The 17,110-nt window shown below is 43.1% G+C and overlaps 2 protein-coding genes across 2 annotated transcripts; both read right to left on the minus strand.

The window, feature by feature from the left end:
* Positions 1-664: 664 nt before the first annotated feature.
* Positions 665-7,554, minus strand: KICS2 (KICSTOR subunit 2). Its single transcript, XM_082239955.1, has 3 exons — positions 7,236-7,554; positions 3,797-4,085; positions 665-1,968 (listed from the first exon to the last, which is right to left on the minus strand). Exons 1-3 carry the CDS (start codon positions 7,468-7,470, stop codon positions 1,152-1,154), a joined length of 1,341 nt encoding a protein of 446 aa, XP_082096081.1. The 5' UTR covers positions 7,471-7,554; the 3' UTR covers positions 665-1,151.
* A 1,982-nt stretch (positions 7,555-9,536) lies between these two features.
* Positions 9,537-15,499, minus strand: RPL18A (ribosomal protein L18a). The gene is made up of 5 exons (XM_082240193.1): positions 15,341-15,499; positions 14,220-14,399; positions 11,937-12,066; positions 10,624-10,733; positions 9,537-9,685 (listed from the first exon to the last, which is right to left on the minus strand). Exons 1-5 carry the CDS (start codon positions 15,356-15,358, stop codon positions 9,593-9,595), a joined length of 531 nt encoding a protein of 176 aa, XP_082096319.1. The 5' UTR covers positions 15,359-15,499; the 3' UTR covers positions 9,537-9,592.
* Between the last annotated feature and the right edge of the window lie 1,611 nt (positions 15,500-17,110).

Here is a 17,110-nt window from a genome sequence, read left to right on the forward strand (position 1 = left end):
TACATTGTTCTGGAATAGTAGCTGAAGAACGGCAGCATGTGGCAGCATGCCAGAAACGAAAAACCAGTTAACAATACCTATATAAAAGCTAAGGTCCTTGGTTAGGTACATAGCTGGCTTAGAAAGTAAGTTTAAGAAATTTGCATATCCTTAAATGACCCAAGGCTGATTAATTTTTATTTCAGGGCAGAGTTGTTGCTTCCTGGTGACGTTTTAATGCTTTCATGTATCTGTGTTAGCTTGATGGTTTAAATTGCTGTATTTGAGTTTGGATCCAAGGCTGTAAAAACTGAGTTCTGCAAGTGCAAGAGGACTTCTTCCTCTTGTCCCCCTTGAAATGTATTCCTCTGCCCTGGCACTCTCCCTGAACCTGCTCTGGAGCCCCCAAACCTTCCAGAGCGGATGTAGGTGGCACTACTGGATACAAACCATAAGCTATTTTTACTATTAGCCACCTTGAGCTCTTTCAAGGAAAGATATGGGATATAATTTTTTTTAATAAATAATAACAAGTATATACAGCTTCCTATAGCATAACAACTAAGCATAAGAGTTAGAGAGAAAGGGATCTGTAAAGCCACTACCACAAGATGATGAAATAGGGCCTTATTTGTGACTTATGGAATTCCAGCCCAAGGTTTTACAGAGCTGAGAAAGAAAGGTATTTTTCCATTATGCATTTAATTTATTGCAATTATTTGCTTCAAGTTCCAACATTTTCCAGTGAATATGACCAAAGAATACTTTTGATATAGGCAATTGCTTTTGGTGGTGGGATTCATACTCCGTATTCCTATTCAAATCTGTTTCCAGCAAATGCTAAGTGACAGACCAGCAGCAGATAAAGTGCATTTAGGTAAAGGCAAACAAGTGTCATATAGACTTAAAAAAAATACAGCAGTTGAGCAAAACACCATCCTGATAGTTTTAGTGCACTACATTTGAGGAGTTTGCCACCTTCCAATTCAATTTTATATCATTCAAGCTATTCATTCCAAAAATGCTGAATATTAATATTAAACATTAAATACTTAATATTAAAATAGCTTCTATATTTAAAAAAATGACCAACATACACAAACAGGCATTTCTAGAAGCCTTAAAAGCCAGTTTCCTTGCAGTCCAATAAACAATTTTAATAGCAAATCCTTTTATCCTTTGGATCCAGGCTTCAGACTTGCAAATGCTTTTGAGTTCTTAAGGGAATAGGAAGTTTCATTGAGAAAAGAGATAAAATGAGAGTCTCTCTCAGACTTCTTGGATTCAAAAATAACTACAATGGTAAAATGAGGTTCGGGGCGAGTCAAAAAGTATGTGCTTTGAACTTTGTCATCATAGAAATGGACCACCTTTTCCAAACTGTTGAGGTCAGAAGCCCTGTCAGACATAATCATGATGACATTGGGCCAGTGCATAACAGGCCTGTCACTGGGCAGAGATACTACTGCAGGATACTGATCAACACCTTTGGGGGCTTCTCTGTAGGAATGAGGATGATGGTAACCATGTCCCTGAAAGCTCTCTGATCCACGGTTGTCAAAGATTAAGGAAACGTTGACAGCATCGTATTTCCTGATAAAGCTGGAAATTTTCCCAAAATAATCAGGATTGGCTTTTGCAGTCAATGTCTTCATTTCAGATGGCGTCGTTTGCCGACTAAGTGCCTCATGAAAGTAAAAGCTAAATTTGGCAAGGAGGATATTCTTGAGTTTCATGAGCCACAGAAAAAGGTGTGGCGGTTGCACAGCCTTCTGAGACTGGCCGCCAAACAGGTGTTTCTTGGTTTCTCGTTGCTTCTCGAAAATCTGTCCCCAGGTCTGCAGCTTTGTGTGAGCATTGTGCAAATGGACCAAGGATGGGAGGAATTTCCACTCTGAGATCTGTGCCTGAGCCTTCAAAAGATGGGTAAGCACATCCGCTTCTAACTGGAAGCTACTTTCCAGAGGACTAAGGATTGGGTGATGAAATCTAGAGAAGGGAAGACATTTCGAGATGCATGAGATGCATTGCACAGAAAAGCTATTCTCTCAATCAGCCAGGAATCCAGAGAGAGTGTACAGTTCTAGAGAATGCTTGCCAAATGCTGTCCTTCCCGGAACACCATAGTACAAAACAGAATTGAAGAGCTTTGTCACTACTTCTAACAGGATTTTAAGATCTTGGCAGCTCTGCATGTTACAATCATGTACCAGGTACGCTGAATAACCAGTTCACCCGTGTTGCACTCACCAATGTATCAAAGTTGAGTATTTTCTATGCTTGTCTCCAAGGGGCACAACAACCACATTCACACATCACAAGAAGCCATCAACCATGGTAAATCATGCCTGCTTCACTCCTCTTGGATCACATTGGCAGAAAGCAAACCATAATCCCCAGCTAGATGTTGTATTTGAACAAGAAACTATGGTTTGTTTCGCTCCTAAAAAAACATAATCTTAGCCAAGGTTTATTCTTGGCTTACTGATTATGGTTGTTGGGAGCAAAACAAAGCAGAGTCAGAACATTAAGCCAGAGATCATGGTTTGTTTCCTCCACACAGTAGGGGAGAGGACATAAACAGACCAGAAATGTATGTTCAAATGTATGTTCAGAAATGTATGTTAATGTGAAGTGTGAAGTGGGCCAATACTTCCAAGTGTTGGATAATATATGATTTACTCCCAAATTCTGCAAGAAACAACAACCCTCCAACTCACCACAGAATACTTCACATTTGGATGAAACAGAAAACTTTGGTCAGAATAAGTTATACTAATTAAATTAAATAAACATCCACTTGAAAGTGACCCACTACTCATTTCTACAAAATTTCAGCTCCAGTTGGTTCCAACGACCAGGTCAACAACCATTTTATTGTTACTGCAAACTAGATAAAGAAGAAAAAGCACAGACCAGTGCTCAAATTGTTTCCTAATGAGAGGAACATTCCTGATATTGTGTCTGAAAAAATGTTGCCTACTTGGAGACAATGTGCCTTCAGTCCACCATATAAGACTCTCAGCTAACCAAGTTTAAATGAAGCAGAATTTAAACTGAATCCAAGCCTTGTCGGGGACATCTAGTGAAAAACTGTAATTCCAGAAAATTGCCAACTGAATGATGATGAAGAAGGCTGAATGACAAAACTTACACTGTCTCAGAAATGTGTACTAATTAAAAGCCTTACCACAGACACCATTACAAAGTCATTTCCACACCTGCTTTCTGCACACACAAAAATGTCTACTCCTGACACTGACAATTAAGAAATACAGATATGAAACCATATTTTTTAAAAAATTAAATTATGGGGAACTATTTAAAATTAATTTGTGGATGGTGCAGTTTAGAAAAATCATGATGATAAGGCTGAGAGGATGTGCTTATGTTTCATATGCTTAAGGAAGGATCTCATGCTTCTCAATTTTGTACCAACCCTAAATCTGTGATTATGTTCTTAAATTTAGGCACTATGTATAAATTTGCAGGCTTCCTGAGCCCATAAAAAAAAATAATTAAGGGGTAGGGGAAGATGAAAGTTAATGAAATTGTTGGATAGCAAACATGATAGAAACTGTGCCAGATCCCTGTTCCAACAGCTGGTCATCTAAAACACCGAGGTTGGGGGGAATTGCAGACACTTTGTTGGCATTGTTCATATATGTTAAACTCATTTTTTGCTAATATGTAAAATGGTATAAAGACTAAACCATTTGGATTCCGGACTGCTTTTACATTGACAAAGCTATAATGCAAATTTTCAATCCTTCTGCTTAAAATAAAAACATCAATGACATTAAAAGGACACACTGACCTTGAGCTGTACTTTTTAAGGATGGATTCCAAGATGTTTACCAGTTCCTTGGAGTTGATAAACTTTTGGGTGCTAAGGCTATACATTTTTTCATAGAAATCAGCAATTTCCATTCGAGCCTGAACAAAATAACAGAGCTGCTCAGACAGGTGAGAAAGCAGTTCTTCTAGGTGGGGGGCTGTTCCCCCCAATGCATTCCGACCCGTTGCCACCACCTTCTTCAGTTCATTATGCAGAGATGTATATATGGTTCGTATAGAGTCTTTTCGGCTGAAGAAAGACTGTCCACCTGTATTTTTTTTGAAAAGAAGTATATATTACCGATACTATGGATGAAAAATGCACAAGACGAAACAATATGCCTCCGTAGTTAATTAGCAATTGCATGTTCAGCAGCAACAATGACTTGTAAGAGATTTCATTATTACGTAATAGAAGTTTGCATTTTAGCAAGTTTAACCTCTAAAGGTAAAGGGACCCCTGACCATTAGGTCCATTTGTGACTGACTCTGGGGTTGCGACGCTCATCTCGCTTTATTGGCCAAGGGAGCCGGCATACAGCTTCCGGGTCATGTGGCCAGCATGACTAAGCCGCTTCTGGCGAACCAGAGCAGCGCACGGAAACGCCATTTGCCTTCCTGCTGGAGCGGTACCTATTTATCTACTTGCACTTTGACGTGCTTTTGAACTACTAGGTTGGCAGGAACAGGGACCAAGCAACGGGAGCTCACCCTGTCGCGGGGATTCAAACCGCCAACCTTTTGATTGGCAAGTCCTAGGCTCTGTGGTTTAACGCACAACGCCACCTGCGTCCCAGTTTAACCTCTACTTGTTCCAAATTAATTTTTCATCAGGGGCCTTCTGCCACATTGCTTCACTGTCCATGCCTTGTTTTCAGAAAGGTCTAGATATTACTTCTAAGTTTGCTGGGAAGAATATACTCAACCTAGAAGTAACCTCTTCTCTAAGGATTTTACACAGCATTGCCATCATTAAATGTTAATAACTCATGCTGCTATTAATAGCTAGACTTTTGAATGTGTTTTTGACCAAACAACACGAAACACTTTTAAGTTTTTTAAACCCTGAAATGTGAAACGTACAGTCATGAATATACCAACATTCTAACTGCAAATCAGAATTCAAAGAGAACAGATGAACTCAAAGACCTGCTCATTAGTCCTTAAAAGCACACAAGCAAGTACATTTTAAATTATTTAAGATTAAGAAAGCTTAAGCATGTATTTTCCCAAGAGCCACATCACACCTCAAGAGAGTCACAAGACCCATTAAGGGAAGGAAGCAGAGTTAAGAAATCAAATGCAAAGAACATAGTGCATGAGAGTAATATAATTCTTATTTGTAACCAGCTGTGATTTTGAAAGCAAGGACTAAAAATCCCTACAAGATTCTTTAACTCTTTTCATGCTTTTATTTTTCCCACTCCAGCAAGTGCAAAATTCCTCTGCAACTCTTCTCTCATTTTGTCTCATGGCTTTTTTCAGAATATGAGACTTCAGGAAGGACTTATGCTTTTCTGGTTTTGGACAGTGACTATTGGGTGATTTTATTAAACTGGTGTTGCTGACAGTTCCATGCTACAACCTAGTTCTAAAAACATGAGCATTAGAAGAACCAGAAAACCCTAACAGGTTACTGATATCAGCACATTACCTGGACTGCCAGTGCCTTGTCAAAGAATGCTGTTTTAGAGTAGCTTTACAAATTTGAACAAGTTGCTCAATGATTTGAAAGTTAATCTGCAGCCTGTACAATGAAGGACCCATTCACCACCCTCTCCTTCCAAAGTCTATTAACTGGGACTCTTTCTATCACATTTAAATGGCCATTCCAGCACCCAAAATGATTCCTGCCCATTAGTTTCCATTCGGCCACAGACCACCTAATGCTGTTGCCTTCAAGTGGACAAAAGGCTGCCTTGCACACACACACCTTGCACAAATCAGATTTCTGTTCTAGCTAGCTCAGTAGTATTGCCTTAAAAAAGCTCAAAACTTTGGTTGGTCCTTTGGCCGGCTCTCACGGCCCTTCACTTCATCAAATCTGGCCCTCTTAGAAAAAAGTTTGGACACCACTGGCCTACATTAACTGGCAACATCTCTCCACCAGTGTTTCCAACTGAACCTAAGATCTAACTGCACGCAAAGCAGTTGCTCCAGCACTTGCTTTCACTATCAGGCTATATCAGAACAAAAAGCCGATGTATTTTGTTAAAAAAGGGGGCCCCAATATTGTTATTATTGAATTCAGTTTATGCCGGGTAAGAAACGGGAACTATAATGGCAGGATGACAGGATTTATTGCTTGTGATGAACATTGGGAGTCTCAAGAAACTCTTCCATGAAACACGTGCAGCTTTGCCTGCAAATATACCTTTGAGCTGTCCCTAGGTTTTGTTTGTTCTGCTGAACATCCCAAGGCTGTCATGGATATGGATGTCTAGAAAGGTGGGGGGGGGAGTGAAGTGCAGGAGGGGGATGACATGGGCCCAACCCCTTAGCATAGGAGCCAACTCCTAGGGGCCTAGGTCCCTTTGCCCCCCCAAATAAAATACCTGAGTGAGCTGGGGGGGCAGCCAAAGTTGATGGGCATTGCCTTTCAAATGAGGTGCATGCGCCACGCCTTGTTTATGCGGGGATCATAGCTGTCAACCTTCCCTTTTTTTACGGGAAATTCCCTTATTCCAGCACCGTTTCCCACTGCTTCCCGCTGCTATCCCGGATTGTTAGATATCCCGCAGACTGTCCCCAGGACAGGTGAAGCTGCTGATCCCTTATTTCCGAGGCTCCCTGGGACAGGTGAGTCTGCTGATCCCTTATTTTCAAGTCTGCTGATCCCTTATTCTCAAATCTGAAAGTTGACAGCTATGGCAGGGATGCGGCTTATTATTCTTATGGGTTAAACCACAGAGGCTAGGACTTGCCGATCAGAAGGTCGGCGGTTCGAATCCCCACGACGGGGTGAGCTCCTGTTGCTCGGTCCCTGCTCCTGCCAACTTAGCAGTTCGAAAGCACGTCAAAGTGCAAGTAGTTAAATAGGTACCGCTCCGGTGGGAAGGTAAATGGCGTTTCCGTGCGCTGCTCTGGTCTGCCAGAAGCAGCTTAGTCACGACTGGACCTAATGGTCAGGGGTCCCTTTACCTTTACTTATACCCGGGGGTTTCAGGGCAGTTCACATAATACCTGCCCCCCACCCCGATATTTTATTCAAGTTGGCACCCCCGCCCCTCACTCAACATCTACACCTGGCGACCAACTGCTGGCGGGCCTGAGGAGAAGTTCCGCACGTCAAGGAGTAACTGCCCTTCTCTGTCAAGGGGAGACCTGCGCCTCAGTGGGATGGGGCGGCGGGGGGTGGGGGGAGGAGAGAGGAGAGAAGAAAAGTGGCCCCAAAGCAGCACCAGCGGCCCGGTCGGTACCTAGTTTCTGGCCCAGGAAGGTCATGCTGTGATAGGCCTTCTCGGCCGCGGCCAGGTGGGCCAAGCCGGCCAGCAGCGAGAGCCAGCTGGCGCCCGCGCTCTTGTTGGCCTCGCGCTCCTTCTCCACATTGTCCTTGGCCTTGTCGTAGGAGAAGATGCCCAGGTGCGAGAAGAAGGTCTCCAGCACCGCCTGCTCCACCGGCACCGGCGCGCCCAGAGGGGTAGACTCCCCCATTCGCCCGCCGCCGCCGCCGCCACGCGCACGGCAGCCACCTCTCCCGCGCCCCAACGCGGAGACATCCACAAACACACGCGCGCGCTCCCGCGGACATATACACCTAAAGGACAAGTCACGTGAGCCGGAGGGCGGCCATCATAACCCCCCCACGCGCCCGCCCCTTCCCTATTCAAGAGCCAATCGGGCTGTAGGGAAGGGGCAGCGCCACGTGATCTATCAGGGAAGACAGAGGGCGGGGCAACCCGAGCGAGGCTGGTGAGGGGCGGGGACGAGGAATCAGGGGAACGAATCCTATTGCTTATTGAATCCAACCATCGGCGGGGCGGGGGCAAATTTGTTTCCAAAGGAGCGCAGCGAGGACAGACGGGCTCAAGTCCTAGAGCGGCATGGGCTAACCTTGGCATGGGCCAACCTTGTACTACAGCTGCATGTTCACAGGAACATCGACGGTGGGGTTGGAACTCGTTCCTTCTCTGCTCATCCACTGATAATGGCCAGGTTTGGGGCGCAGTCAGGCTGGGGATTTGCCACCCATGCCCAAGACTGTATCAGGCTTCCTTTTTTATGCTACACACTTACACAATAGTGGTACCTCGGGTTACATACGCTTCAGGTTACAGACTCCACTAACCCAGAAATATTACCTCGGGTTAAGAACTTTGCTTCAGTATGAGAACAGAAATCGTGCTCTGGCAGCGCAGCAGTAGCAGGAGGCCCCATTAGCTAAAGTGGTGCTTCAGGTTAAGAACAGTTTCAGGTTAAGAACAGACCTCCAGAACGAATTACCGTAAGTACTTAACCGGAGGTACCACTGTACTTCCAACTCAGCACCCAGTTCTTTACCAAAAGACATGCCACCAGTCTGTTTTGCAGCTTTCTTAGTCGTCCTATATTTTTCTGGTAAAATCAAGATTATTGGTCAATTTGTCCTTGCTTCCTGTGTTTGGATTCTGAGAAAGAACTAAGGAAAGACATAACCCCCCCCCCCCGGTTTTTGTTTTTTCAACTCTGGATAAATTTTCCAAACTTACAGTAGCAACATCAGGGGAAAGATGACTATCATGGTATCAGCATTGCATCTGTCCAGGAGCCTTTTAAGTCACCACCTGTCAGATGTTGTGCCTGCTTTCTGCAGTGATGGCTGTGCCATAGTTGCACAGTCAGCTATAACGTCACCAGCCCCGTATCTGGCATTTTGTGTAGCATAGCTTGGGAAAACGCAGTCAGCCCAAGATTCTCCACACCCACTATAGCCACAACTTTTGTGCCTCACATTACCCTTCCCAATGTTTTCAACTATTTTTATAGTGAGTCTGTCAAGTCAAAATATTCAGCTCAGTCATAGGCCACACAAACTCTGGTGCAAATATGCAGGGACACTTTCAGCACCTGGCATAGTGGGCAATTTGGGGAGGCCTCTATGTCATGGCAGGATCCACTAGGCCTGGCATTCAACCCACCTACTTGCAGCCAACTAGTACCCTCCAGCTTCTGTACCTCATCTGCTGTTCCTAAGAACAAGGCAAGACTGCTTCTTTGTACAGTTTGCACACTGGAGCAATAAATATGTGTAAGCTACACCAACCTAGCATTTTCCTGTGTTCATAATGGAAGTACTGTGTGTTCTTCTTTGGTAGTTTTGTTGAGTTGGAGTCTGTTTACATGTTAAGGAAGGTGATAGGCATAATAAAAAGTACAAAATGTAACTTTCTATATGTAGTTTCTATATCTGCCACAGACGTGTGCCTAGCAATTTAAGGTAGCAAATGGCTACTTGTAGCAATAACAATTACCTGTTCCTCAGCAATCTCAGAAGCTTTGCTCTTCTCTCTTCAAAACTTAAAAGCAAGGCTCTTTCTGATAAGCTGACAAAGCCAGTCTGTGTATGGGTCTATCAGAGAGCATCCTGTTCTGTGAATGATACTCTAGATCCATCAGCTCCCTTGTCCTTCCACAGATGCACAGCAGAGAGGTGGGAAGAGGATGACAGGCAGATGTGCAATTTCCCTCAACACTGTATTTGCAAGGTTGGGACAATTATGTTCCAGACGTAACAAAAATAATCAGAAGTTCAAAAAGAACTTTATTGAAACTCAGAGCAAATGATCCAAATCTGCATTTAGAAGAACGTGTTTGGTCTCTTGGTGGTGAAGCGCGGCTTATGTTGACAACGCAGAACTCTATGTGGCAGAGGGAACTTGATTTTGGAATCCTGTAGGAAAACAAAGCATTAGTAAATGTTCATTAGACACTAACTAGTAAAATTAATTCATGGCTACTATGTTTTAATAATTGACATAACTACACAAGAAGAATAGAGTTAGTAAAAATAAATTAACATCTTGGATGTTAATAGCAACAGGGATGCACCTTTCTAATCCCCACGCACATGTAATAAAGGCAGCATCCCAAAGCTGCTAAAAAGTCACTAGTGCAAAATGTCTTTTAGGTGTCCTTCAATATCAGATACGTTTCAGGCTCCATACCCTTTCTGATGGGACTACAAAAATATATAAATCCATTTTTCCCAGTAATATCATGGTACCACTTACATATCTGCACCAGAATCTGCATTGTGGTAAAAAAACAGCTGGGGGACACACTGCACTGCACTAAAATTATATGATTTTTTTATAATAAGCCAAAACCAAACAAACATCTGTATGTTTTAATCAGCAAAGAAGAAACAAAGACTGAATCCTTAGAGGACATTTTGCAAATGAACATTTTAAAGAACAAAACAAGGTGTGTATACATAATACTATAAATTTGAAACTAAGCAGCAAGAGGAGAAATAGGTTTTTCTTATTAAATAAAAAGCATGTTGTTTCATGTTATTTAAAAAAAAATAAAAGCATGTTGTTTCAAGGTATTTTTACAGTAAAAGAAAATGGGTCCATGCATGAGTATAATGCGTTTTCCCTCCCTCATCTTACAATCTGCACCCCCTCTTGTCCCAGAAATTGCTCTAGGAGGATGGGGGATTCTCTTGAGTGAAGATCTGCTCATGCAGACCCAGTATAGGCAATTTTACATGATTGAAATTTGATTTGGTTTAGTACTGTAGTTTTTTATTGACATCACTTTGATGAAGACTGTTCCATTCTCAACTTTGTAGAGATGTCAAAAGTACGCATTTAATCTACTTACATGGAACTGCTTGACAGCTGGTCTGCGGCACTTGTTAGCAGCGATCTCTTCAACTTTCATGATCTGAATTGAGTGAGCACGAGCTCTATGACGGGCTCCCATATCGCGATCTGTAATATGCCAGACAATTATGAACTATTCTAATAACATAAACAAGGTTGAGCCCTGTAACTATCTATACATACACAAATACACAATCTTTCTGTATTTATTTGTAGGACCTTCAATTTCACTTTCAAAGGCACAGCAGCTCTTGAAAGGCGACAAGGTACATTTAATATCTGCACACACGGCAAGAACATTTTATTATAAACAATGCTCTTTGGGTTTGTATGCAGTTTTAAATTTCAACACCAGTAACAATTTGTGGCTCTTCCATCATGTAATCTGTACATATGGATAGTCCTAAAGGACAGCCAAAGTTCCCAGTTGACAAAAAAAAAGTTAAAAGTAATTTTCACACAACAAATCACATGAATTAGGTGGCAGAGTACAGTTTATACAGTGTTTCTCAAACTTTGGTCCCCGGCTGTTGTTGGACTACAACTCCCATCATCCCTGATCACTGGTCCTGGAGCTAGGGGTGATGGGAGTTGTAGTCCGACAACAGCAGGTTGGTTTTGAGCCATGCTAACCTTTTCGTTGACCCAAACTAGGTCAAGATAAATCTGGCTATGAACAGATTAAAAGAATGAAACTTATCTTGACCTGGCTTGGGTCAATGAAAAGAATGCCAGACACATTATCCATATCTAAGACCCATCAAGAACAATGGAATGTGCATCAGTCCCAAACTTGTTTATGACTAGAGCACACAAAGCTGCAACTTATTTTTCAAAAAACCTTAAGAGTTGTATCCAACACTGCATGAACAAAATTCCACTTGTGCGGGACTTGTTTATTCTCCCCCAGTGCACACCAAAAAATAAATAAAATCAGCTCTGAGCGGGGGTCCCCCAACCATCAGGAGATAATTTTGAGGGAACAGGAGGTGCTGGGAGAGTCAGGAGATAAAGTTCTGTTGCACACGTATAAGTCTGTGGTAGGGCATTTGTTGGAAACAACCTTTAATGTTAAAGAATCTGAATGGGTGGAGCAAAACTACCACCACAACTCTTAAGTCACAGAAATATAGGTTGCAGCCAACTACAACCTGGCTTCATATAAAATGCTTAGTCAATTTAGGTTGCATAACTAATCAAAATAAATGCAATGGATGACACAATAAAAACTTTGAATTATTTCCTCTTTTTCATTATCTTTCAATAGTGGTATCGAAAGGAAACCAAACATTCCAAAGGGTCTCTACTTACAGCACTGTGTAACAGCTCCAGCAGTTGTCAAATCCCTGTACTCCCTGTACATGTTATGAGTTCCACTACGAGAATCATAGCGCAGCCAGATACCGAAATTTTTCACCTTCAACGGAGACTTCTCAAAAACCTATGATTGCATTAATAACATTGTCAGAAAAATCACATTACAGACTACCAGTGCTTTATATAACAAGTGAACGAATCAACAAATGGATCAGAATGGAGAGATTTCATTGCTGTTAAATTTATATGGCAGGAATAGGGAACCTATTAACTTCCAGATGTTTTAGACTACAACTCCCATCAGCCATCATGGCCAATGTTCCAGGATGATAAACTGTTCAAAACTCCCATTGTTCTAGGCACATTTTGTGGCAGGAAATTTCATTAGTGCGAGCAGTTTCTGAGCTCTGGGAGCAGTACGGCGCCTAAGATTTCAGATTAAAACTGCAGAGTGGAAGCAAAGGAGGACATTTTTCTGACTCTCTGAAGATTGGAGAAGAGACCCTCTTAAGAATATTAGGTGGTGGGAGGGGAAGGACCATGTGAAAAATGAACATAATATTTTAGCTGTTCATTCATTTTCAGCACTGTACTGTTATTAAAGAAGCATGCCTAGACATTCCGTTGATGTACTCATAACCAAGGTTTAAGCTGCCATTTAGCTCCTAGATTTCATATCTGTGTTTCTAACACCGGGATGATGGGATTTTTATTTCAGCAACATCTGGAGGGCTACAGATTCCTCATCTCTGTTATATGGTATATATGGCTTTCATTACTACAAAATGCTGCTGAGTACAAAGTACTGCTTTAAGTACTGTATGTGGATCATGCCTGGAACTAATATGCAGGCATCACAAAACAACCTAGTAAGAATGTGAAATTTCCTTGGTACAGCAAACCAATGTCTATCTGCAGCAGGATAGACTAATCTGTGGCCCGTCAACTGCTATGGACTCCATCTCTCATCAGTCCTATCAAGCATTGTCAAATGCTGATGAGAGATGCAGTTCTAAAATCCAGATGACACCAGTTTCAGAGATCCTGGTGTAATCCTATGCATGTTTTTTCAGAAGCCCCACTGTATTCAAAAGGGCTTATATCGTAAGTGTGCTTATGATTGCAGAATTAATCTAAAAACAACTGTGGACAGAATGCCAGAAGATGCTTTCAGAAACTCAAAATAGTATATAAATATGAAGGTTAGTATCTGATTTTCAGAAGTATACTGCCTTGTAGCATGAAAGATTCATTTAGTAATCAACCACTTAATGCAACTATGCTAGTGGCCATCAACACATCTTGTGGTGGTAAATTAGCTGCAGATTAAGTGTTAAGTTTCACTTTCTTTCATTTGACTCCAGCTTATTGACAATAAGCTCTACTGGGTGAACTCAAATTATAGTATTTTAAGAAAGAAATCTTTCCATGTGAATTAGAATTTTATAACCAATTTTCAATCTCAACCCTTCCAGGCCAATTTGGATTCTTTTAAATGAGAAACAATCTCTAGACCAGGCTTTCTCAACCTTGGGTTCCCAGATGATGTTGGACAACAACTCCCATCATCCCATACCACCTGGGATTTGACTACCCTATGTAAATTCTGCTGAAATCAAGAGATTATTTTGGAGGTTTATAAGGAATATTTTTCTACGTCCTTGTCCTATGTCTACCCCTTTTAATAACTGTAAAATGCCCAAAACATTAAAGTAATACAGAATATCCTGCCAAATCCACACGCTACACCAATTAGATTCTTCAAAGAAGTAGTAGCATGTTACAGAGAAACACAGTAACATTAATTTTAAGTGTTTTCAAAATGGAGGGAAAGCATTTCAAGCTGCAATCCTAACTCCCACCTACCTGGAAGCCCTACTGCATTCAATAGGAGTTACTTCTGAGTAAGAATGATTAGGATTGCACTGACAATGAGCAGCGAAATACTCAGCAAAATTTTTGAGCCAACCTTCAGCACTTAAATACTTTTGACGAAGCCAAAAAAGCTAGATCAGACATTCTGAAAATTATTAATAAAGCATTGGTCAAATATACGTATGCGGAACCTTTGGCCCTCCAAATGCTGCTGAACTAGCATGGCCAATTGACAAGGATGGTAGGAGTTGTAATGCAGCAACATCTGGAGGGACAGAAGTTTCCCACAGGTGATATATACAAGCTCTAGGTACTTGGGAATGTTGGGTTAAGCAAATAAGCAAGCATTCCAACCACAAAATTAAACAGGTCTTTAAGATTTAAGTTCGTTCATGGTCTTACCTGTCCACAGTACACAATTTCCCCAGAAGATTTCTTCATCTTCTTCAGCTGAGAGACAAAGTACCAGAAACGGGACTTTGCAACAACATGATTAGGAGCAAAGATGCGCATACGATAGAGAGGTGGTGTTGGGCACTTAGGAGTGGGGAGGCATCTCCCAACAACTTTGTACTCCCTCAGCTGAAAGAAAGAGAGAGAGAAAACAAACATGAAAAATCCATACTGCTTTTAGAGCCAGGGTGTTTTTACCTGCAAGATGATTGTAAAAAATAAATTACTTGTGCAACGGTAAAGGTAAAGAGATCCCTAACCATTAGTTCCAGTCGTGACCGACTCTGGGGTTGCAGCGCTCATCTTGCTTTATTGGCCCAGGGAGCCGGCGTACAGCTTCCGGGTCATGTGGCCAGCACGGAAACACCGTTTACCTTCCCGCTGGAGTGGTACCTATTTATCTACTTGCACTTTGACGTGCTTTATAACTGCTAGGCTGGCAGGAGCAGGGACCGAGCAACAGGAGCTCACTCCAGAGCTCACCCCATTGCGGATATTCGAACCGCCAACCTTCTGATCAGCAAGTCCTAGGCTCTGTGGTTTAACTCACAGCGCCACGTGTGCAACGGTATCTTGGCATTAATCATACTGAGCTCTGTACATTGTGCGCGCACACATCGGCCCATCCCTGACATACAGGAAAAGCATATTTCAACGATCAGTAGTTTGCCCAGTTCAAAAGATGCAGGAAGACCAGCCCCGACTGGAAACTGCATGTTCCCATGAGGGTGGAATGGAGGCGAGAGGAGTAGGCCGGATATAAAGGGGAAGCCTCCCCATTCACGGCCTTGGAGTGGGGGGGGGGGACCATCCGCCTTAGGCGGGGCTTCTCAGCCAAGCGCGCCTCCCGGAGGCTCCACGCTGCGAGGAGCTGACGGCGCCAGGGCCGCCATATTGGGCGCTCGCTCGTGGCCAGACAAGGCCGAGGAAAGACCCACGGAAAGCCGCCTCCTCCCTGGGCCGCCGCCGCCACCACCCTCAGCCGCTTTCCCCCACCCCCGCCCGCTTTGCCTTATTAGAAGCGTCTGCCCGACACCCCCGCAAGCCCGCGAGACCGGCGCTTCGCTTACGGTGCCCGACGCCTTCATGGTGCTGCCTCTCTCGCGGCCACCCAGAAAAGGAAGGCCCGCATGCGCGAACACGAGCACGTCACCAACCCGACGCGACGCCCCGCCTTTCCGGGGAGCTGCCGCCCGCTTATTGGTTTCACGCGGAAGGCATTCTGAATGGGCGCGAGAAACGTCCGTCTCGAGACGGACCACGTCGCTTATTGGTCAGTTTTCCAACGGAATTGACGTGAACGGCCTCAAGGTGGGGTATAGCTTGTGGTTCGCGGCGCGACAAAATCTACGTGAATGGCGTAGGTTTCTCATAGGCACGTCGCTGCAAATAAGGCAGCTGAAAGTTTAAATTCGGGTGCCTCTGTCATTCTGAAAGGATAAAATGATGGCGTTGCTATGCTTAGCAAATTTACAGTCCACCAGTTGCCTGTGTTCAAGGCAGGGCAGCTGCCACTCATGCCATAATCTGTAAATTATGGCATGAGAAAAGCATCAATTCTGATGCTGGATCATCTTCCCCCTCCACTCCAGCCAGCAACAGTTATTCTCACACGTTTCGGAGAGGAAGATGCCATAGGTCTTGTATTCCCAGAGATCTTTTGAGGATCGTCACATGATGGAGCAGAAAATTATCCCGCACCCAGCAGGAATCAACAACCACCTCGTTAGAGATTGGCCTAGTGAAAATGCATTCTCAGTCCTCCATCAACAAAATTCAGAGTGATATACTTCTGCTTGACCTAGAACTCAATTGAAGCATAAATTCCCCTTTTCCTGGATTAGAGATGTTATAATCTCTACGCAGACCACATTGCAAGGCACTTTGCACCTCCCACCTGCCCTCACTTGAAATGTATATGCTCAATTGGATTTGACTTTAAATTTGTGGCGCTTTTCCTGAATTTTCACTACTGACTGGGAAGATGGTAGCATAGGGTAATCACTGCTATCAAAAATGCAACTGCATGGCCTGCAAGTATTACCATGAATATGCTTCTCTACATTTTAAGGCTTAATCTGCCCAAGAATTAACAGCCATCATAAATACCTGGAGAGTCCAAAAGCGGTGGGTAAAAGGTAAGTAAAAATATTTTGAGTAAGTAAAAGTTTTAAACACAGCTGGAGAAGACGGAGAGATTAAGGAGCACATCCAGAAGGCAGCTTCTCACACAATTTAGAGGGTTTAGGAAGGATGGGTAGAATTGTCAACTAATTTTTTGGGGGGAAGGAGTTTGAGGGTGTTTGGAACCTGCCACCCACTGATGATGTAACTAGAATCTAGCGACTAGATCCTAGTCCATTGTTTGGATTAGCAGTAATTGATCAACACAGGAATTAGCAAGGTGACAGCATGTCTTTCAGAAGCCCAGAGACTCAGAAACAGTAACAACAACAGTAAACCCTCTGGGTTACCCTGCAGTGAACTCTCCCATTAATATTTGCCCCAACTTTTCATTCACTTGCTTTCCAACCACAGTTCAGAGAAGAATAAGCTTTTATACTAGTTTTAAGATTAAAACAGTGCAGCTTCTTGTTTGGAAATAAAGCCCCGTTGAAATCAGTGGGTCTTCTTTACGTAAACATAGGCTGCACTGTTGTGTTTTTCCTTCCACAGTGTTTAGCTGAGGATCTTCAGAATGTATTACAGTAAATGAATCTCATTTACAGAACTACAGTTCCCAGCGTCCCTTTGGGGGAAGCCATGATAGCTAAACAGAAATGTGTGCAGCGCTGGCATACCCCGAGAGCGTCCTCGGTTGTCAGCTCGCATGCGGTCGA

This window comes from Podarcis vaucheri, assembly GCF_965113315.1.
Source record: "Podarcis vaucheri genome assembly, chromosome: 10".
Lineage (NCBI taxonomy): Eukaryota > Metazoa > Chordata > Lepidosauria > Squamata > Lacertidae > Podarcis > Podarcis vaucheri.